This window comes from Lepidochelys olivacea (assembly GCF_965140295.1).
Source record: "Lepidochelys olivacea isolate rLepOli2 genome assembly, chromosome: 10".
Lineage (NCBI taxonomy): Eukaryota > Metazoa > Chordata > Testudines > Cheloniidae > Lepidochelys > Lepidochelys olivacea.
In genome coordinates this window covers 3,972,332-3,994,605 of record NC_140420.1, presented here as the reverse complement: position 1 = coordinate 3,994,605, position 22,274 = coordinate 3,972,332, and the positions used below count along the sequence as shown (strand labels likewise).

At 50.5% G+C, this 22,274-nt stretch overlaps 1 protein-coding gene across 1 annotated transcript in view; it reads right to left on the bottom strand.

Moving 5' to 3' along the window:
- Positions 1 to 22,274, bottom strand: part of PKD1 (polycystin 1, transient receptor potential channel interacting) — a 143,752-nt gene that overhangs the window by 41,651 nt on the left and 79,827 nt on the right. The window contains exons 11-20 of the mRNA XM_084641518.1: positions 21,426 to 22,175; positions 19,114 to 19,245; positions 17,051 to 17,226; positions 16,061 to 16,194; positions 11,589 to 15,214; positions 10,400 to 10,546; positions 7,722 to 7,865; positions 6,183 to 6,462; positions 3,316 to 3,532; positions 1,403 to 1,562 (exon numbers count right to left, since the gene is read on the bottom strand). Coding sequence (XP_084497644.1) covers positions 1,403 to 1,562; positions 3,316 to 3,532; positions 6,183 to 6,462; positions 7,722 to 7,865; positions 10,400 to 10,546; positions 11,589 to 15,214; positions 16,061 to 16,194; positions 17,051 to 17,226; positions 19,114 to 19,245; positions 21,426 to 22,175 — 5,766 coding nt within the window. The remainder of the gene's footprint in view (positions 1 to 1,402; positions 1,563 to 3,315; positions 3,533 to 6,182; positions 6,463 to 7,721; positions 7,866 to 10,399; positions 10,547 to 11,588; positions 15,215 to 16,060; positions 16,195 to 17,050; positions 17,227 to 19,113; positions 19,246 to 21,425; positions 22,176 to 22,274) is intronic.

The following is a 22,274-nucleotide window of genomic DNA, read 5'->3' as shown; positions in this document are numbered from 1 at the left end:
AGCTGCTGCTGGATACAATTTGAAAGTTAAAAAGCCTCTGCGTTCTGCTGCCAGTGGAAAATATAACTGGAAGCAGGACAGGAAACAGAGTCTCAGTAGCACAGGGTAAGAGGCACTCTTGCAGTGCCTGCGAAAGAGTCTTCTTCTCTGCAGCTTCTGCCAGCTATGAGAACATTCTTGTCTCTCTCCAACTGGTCACTTTTCAGAGCTGCTGTGTGATCATATCAGATCTCTTCTCTCTTGCCTGTGCTGTGGTTCGGTAGGCCCAGCTTTCAACAGAGCGTTCCAGTCTAATTCTGTGATTCAAATAAGCACTTTAATAGGACACCCCTGTTCCGCAGGCTTAAACTGGTATCCAGCTGCATACAACTGGCGTTTACACAACAAAGCACAAAGCGGGGCACCCAGGTGGAAATCCGGAGGCTCTGTGTAAGTGGCCATGTTTTGAAAATTGGGCTCCCCAACTGCACAGTGACTCTTTACAGCATTTTAGGGATACACAATTTTATGCTATGGACAATCCAGGTGGGTTAGATTGGCACAGGCATCTGTGCCCACTGTACTGCCATGGAATAGTCCATGGCTGGAGGTCAGGGCCTGTTCCCCATTCACCTAGTGGTCTGGGATTGCTGAGGAAGCCGTGTGCTCAGTCCTTCAGGGATGGGGAAGGGGGAGCCCTGTGGTGACACCCTGAGGGACCAACACTGATAGGCTTCCAAGGATGGGACGAGACTCATCTGCGGCACGAAAGAGGGATCCACAAAAGAGTATGGGAACTGGGCACCTGCTAGGACTGGGCCCTGAATGAGAGATGAGTGACAATGAACAAAGGGGCTGTGGGGGTAGCCTGGGAAGATGATGTTAAGAGAGAAAAGTCACGAGTTGTACTTTGTGGCCACGTGTCGGGCACCTGTGGAAGACCCTTTGTGCAGGTGCAGAGCTGTTCTGCTGACTCATCCTGGCAGCTGGGTCAGGCAGGTCTCAGTGGCACCCACACAGGTGTATGAAAGGCTAGCGGGAGAGGGAGAGCCTAGCAGCAGCCAGCCCAAGGAGAGCTCAGGATGAGGTTTCTGTGGGTAAGCGCAGTGTTTAAACTTGGGGTAGAAGACAGTGAGGGAAGGCTGACTGAACCCGGAGGAGGAAAGTCGGCTACGGGGGTGGGCGCAGGCTACATTTCCCTCTCCTGGGCCTACTTTGGCGGCCCCCGCTCTCACGCACATGTCACGTGACGGGGACACACTCAGATCTCCAGCACCCCACCGCAGGTCTCCAACATCTACTAATTTACTTGGGAGACCGGGTGAAACCGCCAGTTCACCTCAGGCCCAAGGTGAGCTCATGGACTGGACAAGGAGTGGCCAGCCAACCACAGCTGGCGGCAGGGCAGACAGCGTTACTTTACCTCATTTAAGATGGTGATGAGGGCCAGGGAGTACTCGATGACGTGCTGCGGGTCCCCCTGCTTCACCAAGCCCTGCAGCACAGTGTCAGTCTGATTGTAGAGCCAGTGAGAGAGGCTGTGGACTCCGGCCGCGGGGGCTGGCAGGGTGATGGTCATGGAGCTGGAAGAAGAAGAGGCAGTCGGTTTGTAAAGAGCTGACTGTCGAATGGAACCAAGGGCAATGGGCGTACTCCCCGCCCCGGCCTTCCCCTGGTAGCTCCTAGAGAGAGGCCTTTGAGCGTCACCGACTTCTGCTCGGACCCCAGGCTTGGACCAGCTCTTCTCAGACCCCAGTCCCACCGGAGAGGGAGGCCTGTTTCTGAATAGTTGAGATAAGGGGCCAAATTCCTCCCTCATGTAACGCCACGTAACCACTGGATTGGCACAAGGGAAGTGTTTGACCCTGGGAGTAAGATCTGGGTTCAGTTTTAGGGAGTTTAAGAAGCACCCAAGAACTGTCTTCAGTCCACTTCTGCCTTTGGCTTAGTCCTCTGGGCTCTAAGGGATACTCGTGAGCTGGATTCTTAAACCCTTAGATTGTAGAGGAGTCAATCCTCTAGGATCCAGGGGGCCCTCGTAGCTTGGATTTAGTCCCCTGGGGCCCAAGGTGCATGGGGTTAATGCACTGGGGTGGCTTGTGTTTATTCACTACTGAATGAAAGATGAGATGGTCAGAAATCAGCCCATGCTGGGACCTGCCCCAGCGATCCCCAGATCCAAACACAGGAGTGCGCCCCCTTGAGCTAAACGCCCCCTTGAGCTAAACGCAGCTCTGCCCCTGCTTGTCAGCAGTGGGACACCAGGTTATTCCAAGCACCAGCTCCCTGCTGGTTCCAACTTTCTTTAAAGGGTTCTGGCTGCGAAGGAGGGGCAGGATGCAGAGCGCGCTCGCAGCACAAGCAGGGAGATCTCCAAGATAAATGGGCCAGGTATCATTTATTCATTTGGCTTTCCCTGTAAACCATTAATTATAATGCAGCCATTTGTTATGGGTATGAAAGGAACATTAAATTCTTCTCCCACCCAACTGAAATGCGAGTCAGTCACAGCCTCTTTGTCTGATGCATTGCCCATGAACAATGTTGCTTGTAAAAAATAGATAGATGGATCTCCCAGAAAATGACACCATGCCTCAGAAGGGAAGCATGGCTGTGAATCAAGATGAAGGGCCTGGCCACGGGAATAGTAACTCAGGTGAGGGGAAATGTGTGTGCAGGGGGCTTTTTGATCTTTCTTAACAAGGCAGCTTTCATCAAGCTTTACTGGTCTAGCGGCCACGTCTATTAGGTGAGAGGTAAAACTTAAGACGTACCCGAAGAGGTCTTTAAAAGATTTCCAAATGGTGCTTGTGTTTGATTAAAATGAATAAGGAGAGGAAGTGCGTGGGAAACACACACACTATCGACAGATGGTTAAAAATAGAATGAATTTTTGTGTGTATCTATCAGAGAATTTAGTGCTTGTGAGGACCTGAAGGAAGTGTGAAATCCTTCCTCTACCTACAGACCAGGCATGACAGAGGCAGCTGGAATGCAAGTTCCCATCCCGCTATGCCTTAACTCAGTCCTTGAGAGACCACCTGTAAGGACTGGAGCTCAGTCTCTGTGGCCCAATATTTCACTAATGCTGTGTCTGCCAGCAGTGCTGGGGGGTTTTCTGAGGTGGGCACGGTTGCAGTAGGAATCCAGCTTACAAAGGATCCATAGCCCTCGAACAGACATGCCCACTGCACAGCTGTTAAGCCACACTGTTATCCAGCCAAGGGCACAGGTCTGTGATTAGGGCTTCCTGGATTTTGTGCCCAGTTCGGCCCCACTTCACCATGTGGGGCTGTGGGCTTGTTGCTTCCCCTGTCTGTAATAGGAGCACCTTACCAGTTGAGGGCCACAGACGTAGCTCCCAGCTGATCCTGCACGAGCACGGAAACATACACAAGGAATCTGTTTGCACTGAAGCCGGGTGGGAGGAAGGCACTGTGCTCAGAGCGGCTGCCTTTGTACATGCCAAACTCCTCACATTGCCCCACTTTGCAGCGAGTGGCCAGGAGGATGTACACCAAGGGGGCCTCTTCGTCCTCCGTGTCTCTCCAGCCTGCAAGCCAAGCACACCGGGCAGTGTCAATGGGATCCGAGCGCACCTACCAAGCCAGGCCTGTAGCTGCAGCCATTGTCTTAACCACTAGGGATCAGGCTTTTAAATCCATCATTAACAGGGGCCCGTGCCCCTCTTCTCCTCTCTGCTACTCTTATCCCTTGATTGGCATAATACTGTGCAGAGTTACATTGCTGACTCCCCCTGCCTTTTTACCCTCATCACTAGGGCCCTACCAAATTCATGGTCATGAAAAATGCATCACGGATCGTGAAATCTGGTCTCCCTGCATGAAATCTGGTCTTTTGTGTGCTTTTACCCTAGACTATACCGGTTTCACGGGGGAGACCAGCGTTTCTCAAATTGGGGGTCCTGACTCAAAAGGGAGTTGCCGGGGGGGTGTCACAAGGTTATTTTAGGGGGGTCACAGTATTGCCATCCTTCCTTCTGCACTGCCTTCAGAGCTGGGTGGCTGGAGAGCGGTGGCTGCTGGCCAGGCACCCGGCTCGGAAGGCGGGGCCCCACCTTCTGACCAGCAGAAGTCAGGGTGGCGATACCGCAACCCCCCCCCCACGATAACCTTGCGCCACCCCCCCACCCCCCCAAACTCCTTTTTGGGTCAGGGCCCCTACAGTTACAACACCCTGAAATTTCAGATTTAAATAGCTGAAATCATGAAATTTGCAATTTTAAAAATCCGATGATTCTGAAATTGACCAAAATGGACCATGAATTTGGTACGGTCGTACTCATCACCCCATCCACAGTGAGTGCCCCTCTGCTGAGATACAAAGCTCTGATCTGAATTTCTCTCAAGTTTAGGGGTTTTCTGATGTGGATTTTGGGCCCTAGAACATTTGGTCATAGAGTTTAAGGCCAGAAGGGACCACTGGACCATCTGGACTGATTTCCTGTATATCACAGGCCATCAACCCCTAGCCAGCACTCACGGCGTAAACCCAACCACTGAAATGAGACCAAAGTATCACAGCCCACAGGAGACTAGACTAGTATGTGCCACGGGCAGAGGATAGGCAAGACCAAGGTTCACCAAGGCCCCTGCAATAGCAGGGATGATATACCCAGATAATCCTGGCACGCGACCCGCGTCCACACACTGCAGAGACAGGCAAAATTCCCCAAGGTCCCTGCCAGTCTGACCTGGGGGAAAAGTCTTTCCTCGCCACACCTATGGTAATCAGTTAGACCCTGAGCATGTGAGCAAGAACCAGACAGCCAAGCCCCTGAGAGAGAGGATGCTTGGTGCCACCTCAGAGTTCTGGCCAAGCCACCCCATGGCCCAGCTTTGGCTGTGGCCAGCCTTGATGCTTCAGAGGAAGAAGATCAACAAAAAATCCCAAAACAACCTAGAATACCTTGGGGGGTAAAATATCCTTTCCTGTCCCCCTAGAGGTGGCCAGTTGAAACCCTGAAGCATGAGCTTTTAACCATTCAGGAGACCTAAAGAAATCAACACGCCACCATGGGAATAGCCACATGCTCCCCATAACTCAAGAGCAATAGCAAAACCAGGACGATTCTGTTGTACTGCAGAGGCTGAATACAGCACATATCCAAGGTCCCAGACTAGATATAATGTCCTAGACAAAAGCCCTGTAAAAGCTGCTATTAACCTGAGACCTCAGTGCAGGCATGTTATAATCCAACAGAGTATGGCCCACCAGCTTTGGGAATGAATGGTTTATTACACTGGATATAGCCCACTGATCTGCATTTTGTATCCAGCACTTTGTCCCTGCTTAACAAATATTACTACTAATAGTCGCAAACCCCATAATGCCAAAGGTACAAAGTTTTCATGATTAGTGCTGGCAGATCAAAATATACCAGACGTTAAAATCACATCATTCTGATTACCCTCTTGCTTTCCCCACTGATTTAAGCTGCAATGTGATCACCATCACAAGAATGACTAGCACTAGAAACCAATTTGCCCTACCATCGGAAACATAGAATCCCAGCATTCATGTACAATAAAGCCTGAATCTCTAATACTAATCATGAGGCGGAGAGTTTCAGAGACACTTACTTGCTGGCCCACAGCAATATGTTACAGGGACCAGTCAGCTTTTTGCATCATTGGGCTAGATATTTTTGTCTCTGACTGCGTCAGAAATAGCTTGCAGGAAAGGAAACTATATTTGTGTAGGGAAAGCAGAAAGAAATCATTCAGGCCACATTTTCAGAGTGGCCTCTAAGTGGTGTCCAGTTTCTGAGTTGTTTGAATGTGGGTATGTAATTTTGGGCACTCACTTTTTTCCCTATGCCCAAAACCCAGGTTTATACACACAATCCACTCGCACTGACTGTCTTAATAGGCATTCGGCCACTTGATTTAGATGTGGAAAATCTTGCATAAATGAGTTTTAGAATGTGCATGCCTGGGGTACAAAAATTGAGCGGGGCCTGCAGTCTGGTACTTGCAAACCTAAGGGTCTGCTTATGAAAAATCTGACCTATCCACAGGTCCCTTTAGGAATAGAACTGGAGCTGAGAGTAAAGAGCGAGAATTCTGTGGGACCAAGGAATACATGCATCTGGACAACTCACTTGGTGTGTGAAACATACTCACCGATGAACAGTAGAGATGCCAGGCTAATCTCTGGCACTGTCACGACCATGCTCTCACCTGCACACTCAAAGTGAACCTTTGCCATCAGTGCCCTGACTTCTCCGTTCGGAGAGAGCTGACACAATCCTCCAATCGGGGGCCGGTTCGGGAGCAGGTCAATGGAGGCGTAACCTTCCTCCCCAGTTGTGAGGTCAGTGATGTGAAGGGTAAAGGTGTATCCTTCCCCATCCTTTAAAGCCCCTGGCCGTAAGACCAGGTTCATTCCGGTGTTGCCAGTAGAAGTGGTGGTTTTGTCCAAGATGAGAGATTTGTTTTTAAAGCTATGCGCTGCCCATCTCTACAGAGACGAAGGGAGAAAGACGGGAGAAATTCTGGTTTAATCTGAAGTCATGTCCCTAAAATGTTTTCAAACTGAGTCTATAGGGGAAAAAATAGAATCTAGGGGCAAAGGCTGCCAATTTTGCAGTTGATAATTCAGCTTTGTTCTCATGTGCTGAAGCAACAAGAACTGGAAAGCTTCCAAACTGTCTGGTGGGAATATTTCCACTGAGAGATCCACTTTCGTCTCTGGGATTACATCATCCACTGACAAAATATTTCATAATACAGAACACAAAACACAGGAAATCAAATTAAACAGTGGTGGAATCTCCATGGGATAACATTGCTTTTACAGGCTGCAAGTTGAATGTTACTGTCAATGGTACAAACGTACAACTGTGACAACGAGACACACCGAGACGGGCAGCCGGAAAACACCGTGCAGGAAACCGCTCAGCTCACTGGGGATACAGAGCAGCGTTTCCAGTGGGACTTTCACTTACAAAGCCTGTTTCATCCAACAGCATATAGCCCAGCACGCGGATGGGAGGGGAATGTGGCTGGAGGTGAAGAAAACAGACTGAGTGATCTATGTTTCAACTCCCTGAGCCAGAATAACTCAGACAGGCCACACAGCAGAGAGATGAAAACACTTTAAAATCTCAATCAAAAGGAACGTGAAATGTGCAGGTGGTGCATGAGCCCAGGTTGGCGGTGCTGTGGCAGGGGCATCCTGGTTTGAATGGCCCTGGGGTAGCGTTGAGCCATTCTGATGGAGGGAGGCCACATTTCCCCAACTCCCGGGGCCGTTACTGAGAAGAGCTCGGCACTGGGACACGATTCGCACAGCCTGGGGAAGACCCGTATGGGCACGGCTAGGGGAAGGCCCACTTGGTGGAGCTGCTGCTGACAGAACCTGAGCGGCTCAGTTCGAATGGCAGCTGCAGCAAGCTTGTGGGCTCAACAGCGGCAAGGCCTTGCATGACGTGGGGGGCTCTGTGATGGGGTCAGTGCCCCTCCCCGAGGTTCACTGCAAACAGAACCTGCTCTAAGAAGCTGACGCGTCACCCCCTTGGAGGTCAGTCTTCTTGCCGATTCACTGGGGACTGCAGTGGACGAAGGGGCCACACTGAGCAAAGCCTCAGAGCCCTGCTGCTCCGTTTCTCTTTGGGAGTTCACGGCGATGGTGTTATTTTTTACTTAATTCTACCCCTCCCGCCCCCGAAAACGAAATGGATCGGTTTTTGCCTCCAACAGCAACAGCTTCCCCTTTACCCCAAGCTTGGAGTCGTTCTGGCAGTTCCTGCAGGTGCCCTCCAGATAGACATAGGAGCTCTTGCTGACTTCGTAGACAGACTGGGCTTTGCAGGAAACACATTCTAGGGACACAATGGGGACCCTTCCATTCTTGATCAACACCTACGAGGAGGGAGGAAGAGCAAGAGAACAGCTCAGGAGATGCCCATTCCATGCCTGATGCAACCAGGACACATAGAAAAGCCAAAGGGGATATTGCTATCAACTTCTAACTAGTTTGCAAACGTCCTTGTCCCCAGTTCTCTGCACTGGAGTTCACATCATTTCAGCATGACATGTATTTAGGGTAAAATTCACCCCTATGCAGAGGGACCAGCACGGGGCCTGTGCATGGCTTAAGTTCACTTAAGGATTCCCAAAGGGTTTTAGTGGGACAAGCCATGAATAAGCCACACAGGGATTTCACCTTTAGGGCCTAGATACTACGCTGCTGGGATCTCTGGAACTTCCCTACATTGATCCAGTCTAGACTAGGTGATTTTGTTTTGCCTTATTTTTTAAAATGGGTTGCTTTGGAAGTTTCTGTGTATTGTCCTGGGTAGGATGCCAAGATGGCTCTTGTGGTTTTACTAACATCTGTTGCTAAACTGAGGCATCCTTCAAAAAAAAAAAAAATCCCTCTGACCCCACTTAAGACTAACCTGTGCTCTGTAGAGAAGACATCTAACTCGGAGAGGGAAGGTCTATTTGGATCTGAGATCAAACATCTGGCATGCATCTGGCCCTGGAAACTTCTGCAACTCGCATTGATTTTCTTTGGGCCAAATCTTTGGCCCTTCGTCTGCAGCTGCAGCAAGCCCTGAGCCAGTGAAATTGGCTGTGAAAAGGGGGAGGCAGGACTTGCTTGCCACAGAGCCCTGAACAATGAGGGTTGTCTGTCCTCCAATATACAGAGGGTGCGGGGCAGGCCCCAGATCTGTGCCTGCCTAGGCCCCTGGGCATTCTTCCCAATGGAAGGGGAATGCGGTGGGCCCTGGTCCTGCAGCAGCATCTTCCTCCCTTGTTCCTGCTGAGATCCTCAGCGCTCAGCCTGGGCCTTTGTGCTGGGTCTCAGGATCTGGCCCTGGGCCTGCATGGCTCTGTTCAGTGCATTCTTTATGTCACTACTTCGTATACACTGTCAGCATCCTAAATACATTTTTAAATGCCCTTGAAAGACATGAGAGATGATAAAAGAAGCTAGAACAGTAGCTCCTACTGACTATCAAATGCATTTTGCTCTGCAGTGCAGGACAGCCAGCTTTTCCACAGGACGGTGTGTGGTCCCAGACGTTCCTCTCAACTTCACCGCCTACACCTGGTTACCTCTAACATGCCTCTCTGACAAAGCGCTGTACGGGATAAGAACTTTAGCATCCCCGTTCCCTCAGAGCCCCTGCCTAGTGGAGTATTATCTCTGTACTTCTCCTAAACGCCTTTAATCCCTTACCAAGCAGCACTGTATGGAGTTTGCCTGGGCCCTAGCATAATAAATATTCTGCATGTAAAGAGAGGCAGTAATGAAGACATTGTTTAATATGGCAGGCTGTTAAAAGAGGAGAAGTGTTCCACCAAGTTAAGGGGAAGAGCATTGAAGCTTCCCTCATTCCTCCAGCCATTGCAAATTTCCTATGACACTGGATTCATTGTTTTGCGCTCATGCATGGAAAGCTGATAGTACGGAATGTCCTTGAAAAACTATCAATTTAATTTTTTTTTCTTTATCCTCCGGCTTTGGTTTAAAAATCCAGGCAGTAAGAGTTTCCACTTTCAGACTAACTACATCTCTTAATTGCCAAACGCACCATGATGAATGTTTCTGACATAAGCCATAAGTGCTGTCGGACTGCAAATGCGCTCTGTGTTCGGTTTAATCTGACATAAACAACATGCCCTGAAAAAAACTTCCTTTTCTTTTTTAAAAAGGAAAAAAGGGTAGGAACGATTGACAGCAAAAGCAAGTACCAGCCCTCCGAAAGCTCGCCCTTCCGGTGCCAATTTGGAAAGGGCACGGTACTGTTAAGTGGAAGTAGGGCTGGGGCACGACATTGCTGGGCACATTGCTGGATCAGTTCTTAACCCCGTGGGCTGCAGTATTCTCGTATTCTCCGAAGGCAGATCAGCCACTGCAAATTCAGAATCTGATCTGCTGTGAACTGGAACCATGTATGATCAGGTTATTAACATGGCGCATGCAGACAAAGACAGAGAGAGACAGCGTGATCTTAATAAAAGGCCTGCAGGAAGAAACACAACAAAACACATTACCATTGTCAGCAGATATGCTGCCCCCTGGAAAATTAAAGTGTGTCCATCACTGAGTATATGGTATATGCCCCCACGAGGGCCATGGACAATGAGAGCTTTAGGACTCTCGAGGGATCAAAGGCAAATCTGTCCTTCAATCTCTTTCTGCTTCCTCCCCAATTAATGCAGACAGCAGCAAGCTCTACAGTCCCTTGTTACATTTGTTACTGTCCTGCAAAGTGGGGTCAGGAGAGGAGCAGGACTCGGGACGTACCTACGACTGTGGGTATCCCAAAAGTCAGCCAGCCATACACCTTTCTGGAGTTTTGCTTGGAAAGGGGAGTGTGACCCTGCGCCTTGTCCTGGTGCCCAGGAGCGGACATAAGCACAGTGAGGACAGAGATACGTACGGTTTGATTCGTAGACTCGGGATTCAGACCCATCTTCCAGACACTGAGGTCGAACGTATATTCCACATCTGCTTCTAGTATGGCCTTGGAAATGGTGATGACCCCTCCTGTGGCACTGAAGTGCAGAGAGCACCCTGCAGGCGAGCTCTGCTTGCGAGGAGAAAAGATCATTCAAACCCTCCTTTGCACTGATGCACGTTGCATGAGTCCATAGCCAATACGTTCAGTTTCAGACACCATCGGTTCTTGCTATAAATTACCCATTTCAACCCCCTTGTTTGTGGCTGGGGAGGGAGGGTGGGGTACCATTAAGCACACTGTATTTTCCATCAGGTTAGTAAACAACTCTTGGAACACGCCTATATTTTGGCTGGCCTCCACATTTTTAAAAAAATTAATTCTGTATTAAATATCTTGTAAATATGCTAACAGAAGGCAGACAAATGAAAGTGCTTACATTTACACAAAGTCTGATGCACAAACCTCCAATTGATTTCATTTAGAATGTGGAAACGACCGAAAAAAAGGTCTTTCAATAAACAAGACAGTCTGATGTCAACAAGACAATATTAATTGAGAGAGTTTGCCATGAGACTCTGAAGGGAGATCCTTTCTTATTGGTGGCCAAGACTGGTTTGATGTGTCGACCAGAGAGGAACAGTGTCCTGTACCCAACTGTTATTTGGGCTTATCCTTCAAAAGCTTCATTTGGCTCCTGCTGAACTTGAAGGTTCTTAAATGACTCTACGGGGAGCAGGATTAGAACACAAGCCTGCTAGACTGTAAATTGGTACCCGTTGTTGTGATGCCTTCGGAAGATTAAAGCAGCAGCAACACCAGAACGGTTAACCAGAGCCAGGTGCAATGGCAGATGAAGGGAGAGCTCCTTGGCTCACTGCAAATGCTCAGGACGGGGCACAGGAATACCGTATAGGCACGATAAGCCATCACAAGGAATCCTGCAACTGATCTTGTGCCATTTTCCTGAGCTGGGTACTATGCCATCCCCACTTCCCTCGTGACCCTACTGAGAGTCCGTTACAAACTCTTCCCTCTATGCCTTCCCAACCCAGACACAAAAATGTGTTGAGTGTGCGCACAGCGCCTAGCACAATGGAGCCCTGATCCTTGGTTGGGGTCTCTAGGTGCTACTAATTATCACCGTCTTTTTCAGTGCAGATTCTCTTACCTTGGAGCAAGATGTGCAGGACCACCGGTAAAGCAGTGGCGTCTGTTCACCATCGTCCAGGTTAGGGTCATAGGATTTCTCACCGTCCAGGATTAAGTCCCGCGTGTTGGACCACACACGGTAAGATCCCCCGTTGATGATTGGGACCAGCTTACTCGGCGTCACAGTCACATTGGCAAAAATGCTCTTGGACAGTGGGGTGTCTCCAAAGGAGACAAAGAAGACAAAGCAATAGTTCCCTACTTCCAGGGCCAGCTTGGGTATGACCAGCTGGGGTCTGCTCAGGTCAACGCTCAGCAGGTGGACCCTGTCGGTGTCATCGAAGTGCAGGCAGCTGGGTGCTCTGTAAATCTCCCACAGATACTCGGTCTGGTACTTGACACAGCCACGGAGGTCAATCTGTGCCTCCAGGTAGTTCCTCTGGGATCGTTTCATGGCTACTTGTGGCGGCAGGACTAGCTCCACTTCCGGCTCCTCGCACTCCAGGACTCTGACGGTGACTGTGAGATGGGCTGTCATGAAACTGACAAGGTTGGTGGCGTTCACCTCCACCTGGTAATCTCCGGCCTTCAGGTAGGAGTAGTTGGCAGCTGCCACCTCTGTGATTTGAGCTGGGGAACCATCGCCAAAGTTCCACCAGAAAACAACTTGCCATGCGCTGGGCTGCACGGAAGCTTCAAACAACACCGTCCTGTTCACAAAGGACAACGCTGGCTTAAGGGAGACTTGAACGATTGGGTCTTGCACTTGGATCACTCTGGTGATGTTCAAACTCCCTAGGTCATTGAAAGCACTGAGATGAATTTCTAGCAGCCCTGGAGCCACTGGAGTGTAGGAGACACTTCTGCCTGCCAAGCTGACCAGGGCACGGCCGTGCTCTTTCTGCAAGGAGAACTGCCAGGAGTACAACACCCGTGAGCCACTCCCAACCTGGGCGGTGAAGGTCTTTTTTGTTCCTGTTGGGATACCCTGCTCGCAGCAGTTCACAAGCCTTAGGTCATGGATGGCTTCCAGTACTGAGATAAGCACCTGTGCGCATGCCTTGCTGACTTGGTTCTGCACCATCACCACCACGAGGTAGTCACCGCTCTCAGGGAACTCATGGGTGAACCTAGATCCATTAAGCACCACAGAGTAGCCCCCACTTATGTTCACCAAATAGCTCACGGAGGAACCAGAGAACATGCTGATCACAAAAGAAATCTGTTCCCCAGGCTCCACAACCTTCTTGCTCACAAAAAGCTCCAGCCCTTCAATCCTGTCCTGCACTGTGATATTCTTGCTGGCCACAGCCCAGCTGACGTCATTGGATACATTCAGATGGACAGAGAAAAAGCCTGCCTTAGGGAATGTCACCGCCACAGTCTGTCCAGTCTGCAAGCCTTTTGGCAGCTCCCACAGCCATGTCACGTTGGTCCCCTTTTCGAGTTCACCGCTGAAGGTTACCACAGAGCCTGATGGGACGTAGCTGCAGTCCACCTCTGCAGTCCCAATCCTCAACCCCACTATGGGTTCCTGTATAAAGATGTAAACCAATGCATTAGTGGAACTAATCTTGTTTTCAGCTGTGACCGTGATCGCTGTAGCTCCAGGTCTTTGGAAAGAGTGTATGATGAAGGGTACAATGGTTTCTCTCCTGTTACTATCTTCCAGGTGCCAAATATATGTTAGGCAAGTGCCCGTGGTTACGCCGGTGCTTATGTTAACAGAGGCGTTTACGGCAGCCGGGTTGGGGAAGGCAGAAGGTTTTAAAAGGCCGATGCTTTCAATGAACTCCACTGTCCTGTTAACAGCTGTGCTTCCCAGCATGTTAGTGGCTTTCAGATGGATCGTGTAGTTCCCAGCCTCCAGGATGCTCAAGGAGAAGATCTTCCCACTGAATGTCTGCACAGGGGTGCTGTCCTTCAAGGCCATCCAGCTGTAAGAGATGTTTGTCCCATCTCTCACCGCTGCCTGCAGATGAAGAGTTTTGTTGGTTGGGAAATAGGCATCCTCCACGAGGTCGCTGCTGGCGATTTGCAGTCCTTCGATCTGTTGCAAGACGTAGACGAAGATGCTGTCCTGCAGGGAGCTGATCTCGTTCTCCGCTGTCACAATGACGTTAAAAGTCCCCACGGACCGGAATGTGTAGGAAATGGTGTAGGAGCCTTGGATGGGTGTGCACCTATCGCACAGGATCCAGGAGTATCGGCTAGCGTTGCCGGCTAGGAGAGTGGCTACAAAGCTCACTGACCCATTCAGTGGCACCATAGTCCTGCTGGCATTGATGGTAAGCCCCTGGAGTCGCCTCTTCACGGTGAGGTTGAGCCTGGTCTCATTGAGGCTCACATCATTCCAGCCAGTCAAGCTGATAGTGTAGTTGCCAGTATTGTTGTAAGAGTGGGTGACGATCGGTCCAAGCTGGTTACAGCCATCCCCCATGTCCCAGCGGTAGCTCACTTTGGTCCCATTCCCACTGGCGGAGAACAGATAGATCTGGTTGAGCTCCAAAACCCTTGTCCCGTTGTATTCAATCTTCGCTACCCCAACTGGTTCTTGGACTTCCACAAAAGCCGTGTCATTGTTGAACGAGACATTGTTGGAGACGGTCACTGTGACCAGGTAGACCCCTGTGCTCTTGTAAGTGTAACTCACTTCAGTCCCTCCGGACCTAGCGGAATCATTGGTCCCAAAGTCCCAGTGGTATCTGTACTGGTACAGAGGCATGGCACTGACCTGGAAGTTGCTCTCTTTGCCAAGCCGCACAAACTGCTTGGGGGGTCGGAGCGTGACATTGGCAATCTCCGGCTCCACACAGACGATGGTGAAGTAATGCGCCTTGTTAACACTGCTTGAGAGAACCAGGGAGAGAGCGAAGACTCCGCTGTGGGTGAAGTTGTGTGTCACCACGGGGTCCCCATAAACAGTGACGTTGGATGAGCCATCTCCAAAGGTCCAGTCGAAAATGTAGTTTTCGGAGTTCCCCGAGACGTACGCGGTGAACTGCACGTTGGGGTGTTCCAGGATGCAAGAGGAAGGCTCTATTTTGAGGACCTCCAGGACGAATACCCTGACAGGCACAGTTTGCGAAACAGAGTTCACAGGATTCACAGCTGTCACGTTAATAGTGCAACAGTTGACATCCTTTTCATACCTATGTTCGACTGCTGGCACTGTGCTCATCAGTATGGTCCCGTCCCCCATGTCAAATATCCAGGTGATATTGTCTCCTGTCTCCACTGAAGCATTTATTGATATTGAGATGCCTTGCTCTGCCACCTCGTCGGATGAAACTCTCAACCCAGTGATCTCTTCAAAAACGCGGTAACGCTGGTGTGTCTCGACGCTGCTAATCGTGTTGTTGGCGGTTAGGCTGACGTTGTACACCCCTCTGGTCTGATAGCTGTGAGTCGCTCTAGGTTGGCTCTCCAACAGCAGCGAGGAGCCATCCCCAAAGTCCCAGGTGTACCAGACTCCATAGGGGGATGGCAGCGGATAGGCTTCGAAGGTGACAGGCCGGCCTACGACCAGGACATCTGCATCTGCTTCTACAGTCAAGTCAGTCAGGTAAGTGTGGATGTGAACCGGGATCTGGTAGGTGAGGTTCTCAAAACTGTTTGACACTAGAACAACCAGGGTATATTCTCCTGCAGATGAAGAGAACAGAACACGGGCAGTCATGTTGGAGGGGTCCATGCAACCACCACAGGCCTTAACGGCCACAGGGGAAAGGTTAAAAACATTCCTGGTAGACACTGCTCTGCTTCTGCACCACACACACACACACTTTATTTCTCTTTTTTTTCTCATTGCCTCTAAGGGTGCATGGAATGGGATGGGCATGTGTGGCTAGCCTGCCTATATAAGAAGCCAGCCTGGCATTTCTGAAGGCTGATTCTTTTCCTGTTCATCCACATAATAGTGGATGGACAGGGCAGCGGCCATGCATGCTGCTTCTGCCTGTGCCTCACCCCTGACCCAAACCCGGGACGTGAGGGAAGTTCAGTCTCCACGGGCCAGTCTGCTATTGGCCTCTCTCCTGAGACTGCCAAAAAAGAAATCTGCTTGTGCCAATGAGGGTAGTTTCTATGATGTGAACACACATCCAGTGAGATTATTGGATGGTGACACTTTCTGCTCACTTCCAGTCTGGCTAGATTTGAACCAGCGATCCAGAGGAGAAATTAAGCTGTGAACAGGTTCTCACAGTCAGAGATGATGTCTGATCATCCAGTCCCACCGCCTGTCTTCATCAGCACCTTCCTTGACGCTCATTCTGCCAGGGCTTCATCTGTTGTTTATTACTGCCAGTCACCAGCAGCACCAACAGTGGAGGGAGATTAATCAAGAAAGAGCCTAATGATACACGCAGGCCTCTGAATCATTCTCTAGTGTGGAAGTGCTAGGACTTTCTGAAGCTCTTGATCCCTGTAACCCCAGTGCAATAAAACTGCATGAGCCCTTTTTGCCCAGGATACGCAAACAGAGCTTACCTGGTACTTGATAGGTGTAGGATACGTTGTGCTCAATCACAACCTGATGGATGCTGGGATCAGGAATGAGGAAAGACTCATTATATGGGGGTTTAAACTGGTACATTTCATGACCACCATCTCCAAAATCCCACCTGAGGAGAGGAAAGCAGATCAGACATGCAGGCCATGAGCTGGTCGTTCCATAGTGAAACGGAAGCTGCTTTTGGAGCATCTTAGGATCCCGCCTGGAATCCCGTAAGCACCCCCAGTGCCATTCCCAGTGTTCTGTTACAGTCACAACACTGTGGTTACCAAGGGAGCTACCGCAAAGGGTGCTGCTGAGTCTCACAAGGCGAGCTGTTCTAATTCCATCGCAGTGCCTTGGTGACGGGAGTATGGTGGCAGTTAGAGAAAGGGAAGGAGTCACTTCTAAACAGCCAAATAGCAAGTGTTGCGGAAGAAAGGCATTATGGGACTGACCTCCAGAAACAGTGAGCACCTACTACCCCGGCTGAACCCAGTGGGGATGCTGGGATACTAAGCCCCTCTGAAAATCAGTCTCTGTGTAAATACCAGATTTTGTTGTTCTGGTACCACTGTGTTTAGATTTCTTTACCAAGATTACTCAGTCCTGCTCCAGTTAACCACCACTCGGCTCCTGTTCCAAAAACCTGGCATTACAAATACCAGCATGCCCTTCCCTGGTGCCAAAACATATCCCATAGGAGAGGAGAGACACTGCACAGGGAGTTCTGTGATGATTCTCTTCTGAGCAGGTGAGGAACGAAGACAGAGCCAAACAAAGGATCACCTAGCAAAGGTCTTACTCAGGGAATTCAATAGGAATTTGCCTTGAATGAGCGCTGAGGAAAGAAGAAGCCAGACCCTGCGAATTAGGCCTAATACCCATTTGAAATCAATTGGCCCTCAGGTGAGAATCAGCCACGGCAAAGCCCCTGAGCTGTGCACGGTGAGACCCTAAGTTTGGGCAACTTGCAGAGGACTCACAAGAAGGCAGCGTCCACAGCTGAGTCGATCTGTACTCTGGCGGTAAGCTCCACGGTCGTGTTCTGAGGGAGGACCAGTGGGATCTCGGACACGGTCAGGTCCTTCATCCTATGCATCTTCTCCACCGTGACGTTGTAATCAACTGTGACATTGCTGACATGATTGGACGCGGTGAGCTGTTAGGGACGGGCAGGACAAATGGAAGAGCTCTGAGGTCACCTCACCACGCTCCCCACTCCTGGGAGTATAGCACCAAGGAGGGATCTGGGTTTCACTGTGCTAAAGGGACACTGGGATGTGGTGTCTCCCCAAACGGGCCCTGAGAGAGCTGAATTAGGCCAAGTGGGCCCAATCAGCCAATTAAGTGGCAAACAGGGGAGAGATTTAGGTGAGGAGGAGGCCACTAATTGGAAGCAAGTTCATCTGTGAGGGAACAGGCGGGGTTTACATAAAGCCAAGGGATTAGCAACAGGGGGAAGGCTTTGGGGGGAAGGGAGGTGTGGTTGGGACTATAAAGGGAAGTCTACAGTTACTTCCTGGGAGAAGGGAATTTGGGAGAGAGAACCAGAAAGGTAGGAAAGACTCAGGGGAAAAGCAGCAAGGGGTGGGAGAGGCCAGACCTTGGCTGCTGAGGAGAAGGCCCCTGAGCCGGAACCCAGAGCAGAGGGCGGGCCTGGGTTCCCCGGCCAGCCCCTGAGGGAGTGGCACCATGGGGCAGTGAGTGGGCAGACTGCCTGAGACAGCTGGCGTGAACAGAGACTTAGAAAGACTTTGATACCCTAGAAGGGGGAAACGCATATAGTGACCTGGTTGGAAAGCCAAGTCACGAAGAACAAGCACCCAGTCGCAGAGACTGAGTGCAGTAGGGCATGCAGCAAGCAGCAGAAGGGGACCCCAGACCTGGAAGGAGCTAATCCCCAGAGCAGCCAGGAGGAGGCGCTCCTAGTGGTGAGTGCCCCCGTGACAGGCTCCAATAAACCAGAGAGAGTCCAGAGGAAAACACTGAAAGGGACTGGGGAGAGGGAAAGGACAGGGCCAGTGCCACTCAGGGGAGAGCTGGCAAATAAGTGTGAATGAGGCAGGGAGAGTAACAAAAGGAAAGGGAGGCAGAAAGCCAGGGTAATAGGCTGTCGGAACTGGAAGGCACCATGACCCCCAAGTCACAAACCAGTGGATAATCTCCCCTGTGAAGCTGTCATGGCTTCACTCCTAGGTCTGTTCAAGGTGGAACTGGCGTCTGGAGTCAGGGAGAGGAATCTCCGCCCTGGTGCCCTGGACCTCAACAAGTGCACAAGACCCAGGAGACTCTTCCAGCCCTGAATTTACCAGTCGTTCATTCGCTGACTCTGTCTGAGCCTTGTCGCTAACAAGCTGCCTCCAGCCATCATAGCCACTGATGGAGAAGCAGCAGCTTCCTTACGGGCAGGTGAGTAGCTCATGACAGAGGGTGCAGGACGCAATGTGAAAAGTGCGGCTTCAGCACTTCTAGTGAGACAAGGCAGGGATGGAGGAGAGCGGAGGGCCTGGGGCAAAGCTGGGTGGAGGGCTGAGAAGAAAGAGAGGAACAATCAGAAAAGGGGACCAAGATGAACTGTGAAAACTGAGAGAGAGGCACAAAGCAACACGGGAGGAGAACGGACAGGAGGGGAGGAAGGAAATGGGCAGAGGAGAGACCTGGAGATAATCAGGACAAAGGAAGAGAAAAGGAGAAGGCGGGGAAGCAATGAGCAGAAGAGGGGGAATGAAGAATGAAGGAGAGGGGAGAGGGAGGGGGAAGAGACGAGAGAGCAGTGGAGTGGAGAACACAAGAGGAAGCTCTCACCATCTTTCTTTGCAAGAGAAGCACAGAGCAAAACTAAAGACTAAGCAGCTTTGCAAGCGCAGCGAAAACCTCTTCAGGCAGCTGCAGTGCACAGCCTGCGTTACCCACTGGCTTGCGGCTCGGGCAGGGCGTTGGCAGAAATCTCTGCCTATGTGTCAGACTGCTGCTTTTCCTTTTCAGCTGGTGGAACCCAATGGACAAGCAGACCTGAAATGGTGCCGCGGGAGAGGCCTTGGCTTACCGAGAGCTTGTACACAGCTGGGCTTTGGTAGATAACGTTGAAGACGACGTTGTAAAAAGTGAAAGATGGCTTGTCGTCTACCGTCCATCTGAAAGTCACATCTGACCCGGCCTCCATCACAGGGACATAGCTCTGAAAGGTACGAGGACACTTTACGCTAGACCAGGGGGGTCGCAACCTTTTTCTTTCTGAGCTCCCCTCAGCATGCTCTAAAAACTCCGCGGCCGCCCTGTGCCATAGCAATTCTTTTCCTGCTTCTCCAGGAGATTGAAAGCCAGAGCTGGCGTTAGGGGGTAGCAAGCAGGGCAACTGCCCTGGGCCTCACGAAGGTAAGTTGCTCAGGCTTCAGCCCCACACTGTGGGGCTCAGGCTTGAGCTTTCTGCCCTGGGCCCCAGCGCATCTAAAGCCGACCCTGTTTCCTGGGTTATTTTGAGGGACCCCCCTGAAACCTGCCATGGTCCCCCAGGGGGCTGCAGGCCCCTGGTTGAGAACCTCTGCACTAGGGCATGAGAAGCCTGCACAGCACGTCCCAGCTGAACTGGAGATGGAAAAGATTCGATCTTACAGGCTAGCTCAAGATTCACTGACAGCTGCTGCTAGGACAAGAAACGGTTTCTGCATCCTTTAGACTCTGCCTTTTAGTTACTGTATTTTGGGGGATTCCGTTTTTAGTCTGAATGGAAAGTAAATAGGAGGTTTTAACTTTGAGTCCCTTTTGCTCTTTCATAGTCCAAGCTAATCTCCCCTCCTCAGGTGGTCAGATATCTTTCTCTCTCCAGCTTCTGGTCGGCACTGGGGGAGCCTGAAGTCTTGTTTATTGCCGCTAGTTCAAACAAATGTACAAGTGTCCAAATAGAGAAGTGAGAGAGAGGCGGAGAAACTCGGAGACTCTCAGCTGCGGGGATAACAACAACACTGTAACTATTGTTGGGTTTCCTTTCAAGGTAATTTCAAAGTAGCCTTTCCTAAAATTAGTCTTATGCCTGGGACTTTCAAAGGGGTTTCAGGAGGGATGTACCCTAATCCCACTAAAAGTCAGTGGGAGTTGAGGGGCTAAATTCTGCTGAAATCCCGGCCTACAGCTCCTTAGGTAAGCATGGCTCTTACAACACATACAGTAAGCAGACCAGGGCCTTGCCCCAAAGAATTCACAGTCTAAACTATTTTGCTGTCGACTCTTCCCCTCTGCTATCATGCCTTAAAAAAGAAAAGAGTCCCACTTAATGGGATGTTCTAGAAAACCTGGTTTTCCAGATAATAGTAATGAGCACTTTTCAAACAATAGACTGCAGCGCAATTTGCAGAGGTGGGTGAGCATCTTTAGCCTCCTTGTACAGATGGGGAAATTCAGGCAGTGAGAGACTGATGCTTCACTGAGCTAGTCAATGGCACAGGTGGGACCAGAACCCAGGTCTCCTGACCAGCCCTCTTCCCTGGAGATCTGTTCACAAGACCATGCTTCCTTCCTGCCACCCTTTGGCTGCTTCGCTGCACTGAACCCGTGACCCTTTTCACTAGGAAATACCTGACCCAAAGCCTAAACAGATCCAGTTGCACTTGGCAGGCCGGGGTTGGATTCCTGCTCCTCTATATCATGTCTCATTAGCACAATCAGACTTCTTAACCCAACAGCTGCAGAGACCAGCTGGTGAAGGTGAGACTGAAAGGCACTGCAGGCGTGCATATTTTCTGCCATTACGCAGCCAAAGATTAAAACAGAGCATTGGACAGATCCAATGGGTAGTTACCAAACAGCCTCTGAGCGGGGTTTAACTTTGCAGTGGGGAAAGAGAAGTGGAGCAAAGGACTGAAGACACCAGGATAATTACAAGACTTTGGTGGACAAAGAAAGTATGTAGAGCTCCAGCTGGCAGGTGGACAGTATTTGTGATAGCAAATCAGAACTTCAAAAGAAAGTCAAAGGAACATGAACCCTGACCTTCCACAATGCACCCGGTCACTTGGGCAATTTATGGGAGCAAGGAAAGAAACGCGGAGCTAACATTCTCCTATCACGGTAACATTCTCCTACCCTAATGCTGGGGTATTTAAGGTTGACATCAGGATGTGTACTGCTAAGTTATACACCCAATTCAGGGGCATCTGCATCTTCCCCAGTGAGGAGTGGGGTTGGCAGTTTGCCAGGGGATCAAAGGCCCTATCTGACATGCATAAAATGGGGCAGATCGCATGGAGGTGTAGCTGTGATTCACCTTGTTTACATCTGGGCTGTTTCCCAAACCCAAAGCATTCACATTAAAGGCTGCAATGAAAACATTATTAATACTTTAACAATAGTGCAATGACTCACCACCCGGGTGTTTAGCAAGACTCTGGTTTCTGGGTCAGGGGTCGCTCTGAGTCCTCTAATGGGCTCCTCCACCTTCACCTTGACAGTGATGTTCTGGGAGCTCACCGAGTTTTCCACCATGAGCAGCATGGTGCCCACGCTCTCCCCACCGCCACTCAGCTTGACCACTGAGAACCAGGTGTCGTTGGTGTCCCTGGTGCAGTCTGCTGTCAGGGGAACAATGGCTGGCGGGCATGCCCCTTCGAAGGGGAAGGTCCTGTTCTCGCCAAGCCAGCTTGCTGTCGCATTCACCCCTGAGGATATCTTCACCACCAGCGAAGAGTGGTTAGTTGGCACATAGACTTTGCCACTGTGAGGAGGTGGGTAAATGACACGGAGACCTGACACCGGAGAAGTGACCCAGAAACTGCAAGACAAGTTGGCACTGAAGACTCCATTGTCTACCGTGGCTTTAACGGTGTAGAGGCCGTGACGCTCCAGCCCGGGATTGTGTTGACTGATAAGTGGCGTTACCTGTTCTGTGGCATAGAGAACCCTGAGAGAGCACACGGTGTCATTCTTCCAGATTGCACCGGTGAGGTTGGCAGACAGGCTGGGCACCCAGTCAGAAGAATTTGTGCTTAAGTAGTTTATTCTGTAAGGTGATATTATACTTGGCCGGCACTGGAGGAACAAGCCTGGCGCTGCATCATGCTGGATGCTGAAGACATCCTTAGGCCTGACAAAGGTGTCTTCACCTTTAAACATCACCTGTGAAAGGGTAGAGATTATTTAGATTCCATGGCTTAAATTCTCAGCAGGCATCACCATCCCCATTACCAGTCCCGAATTTGGACGGGTGAGAAAGTT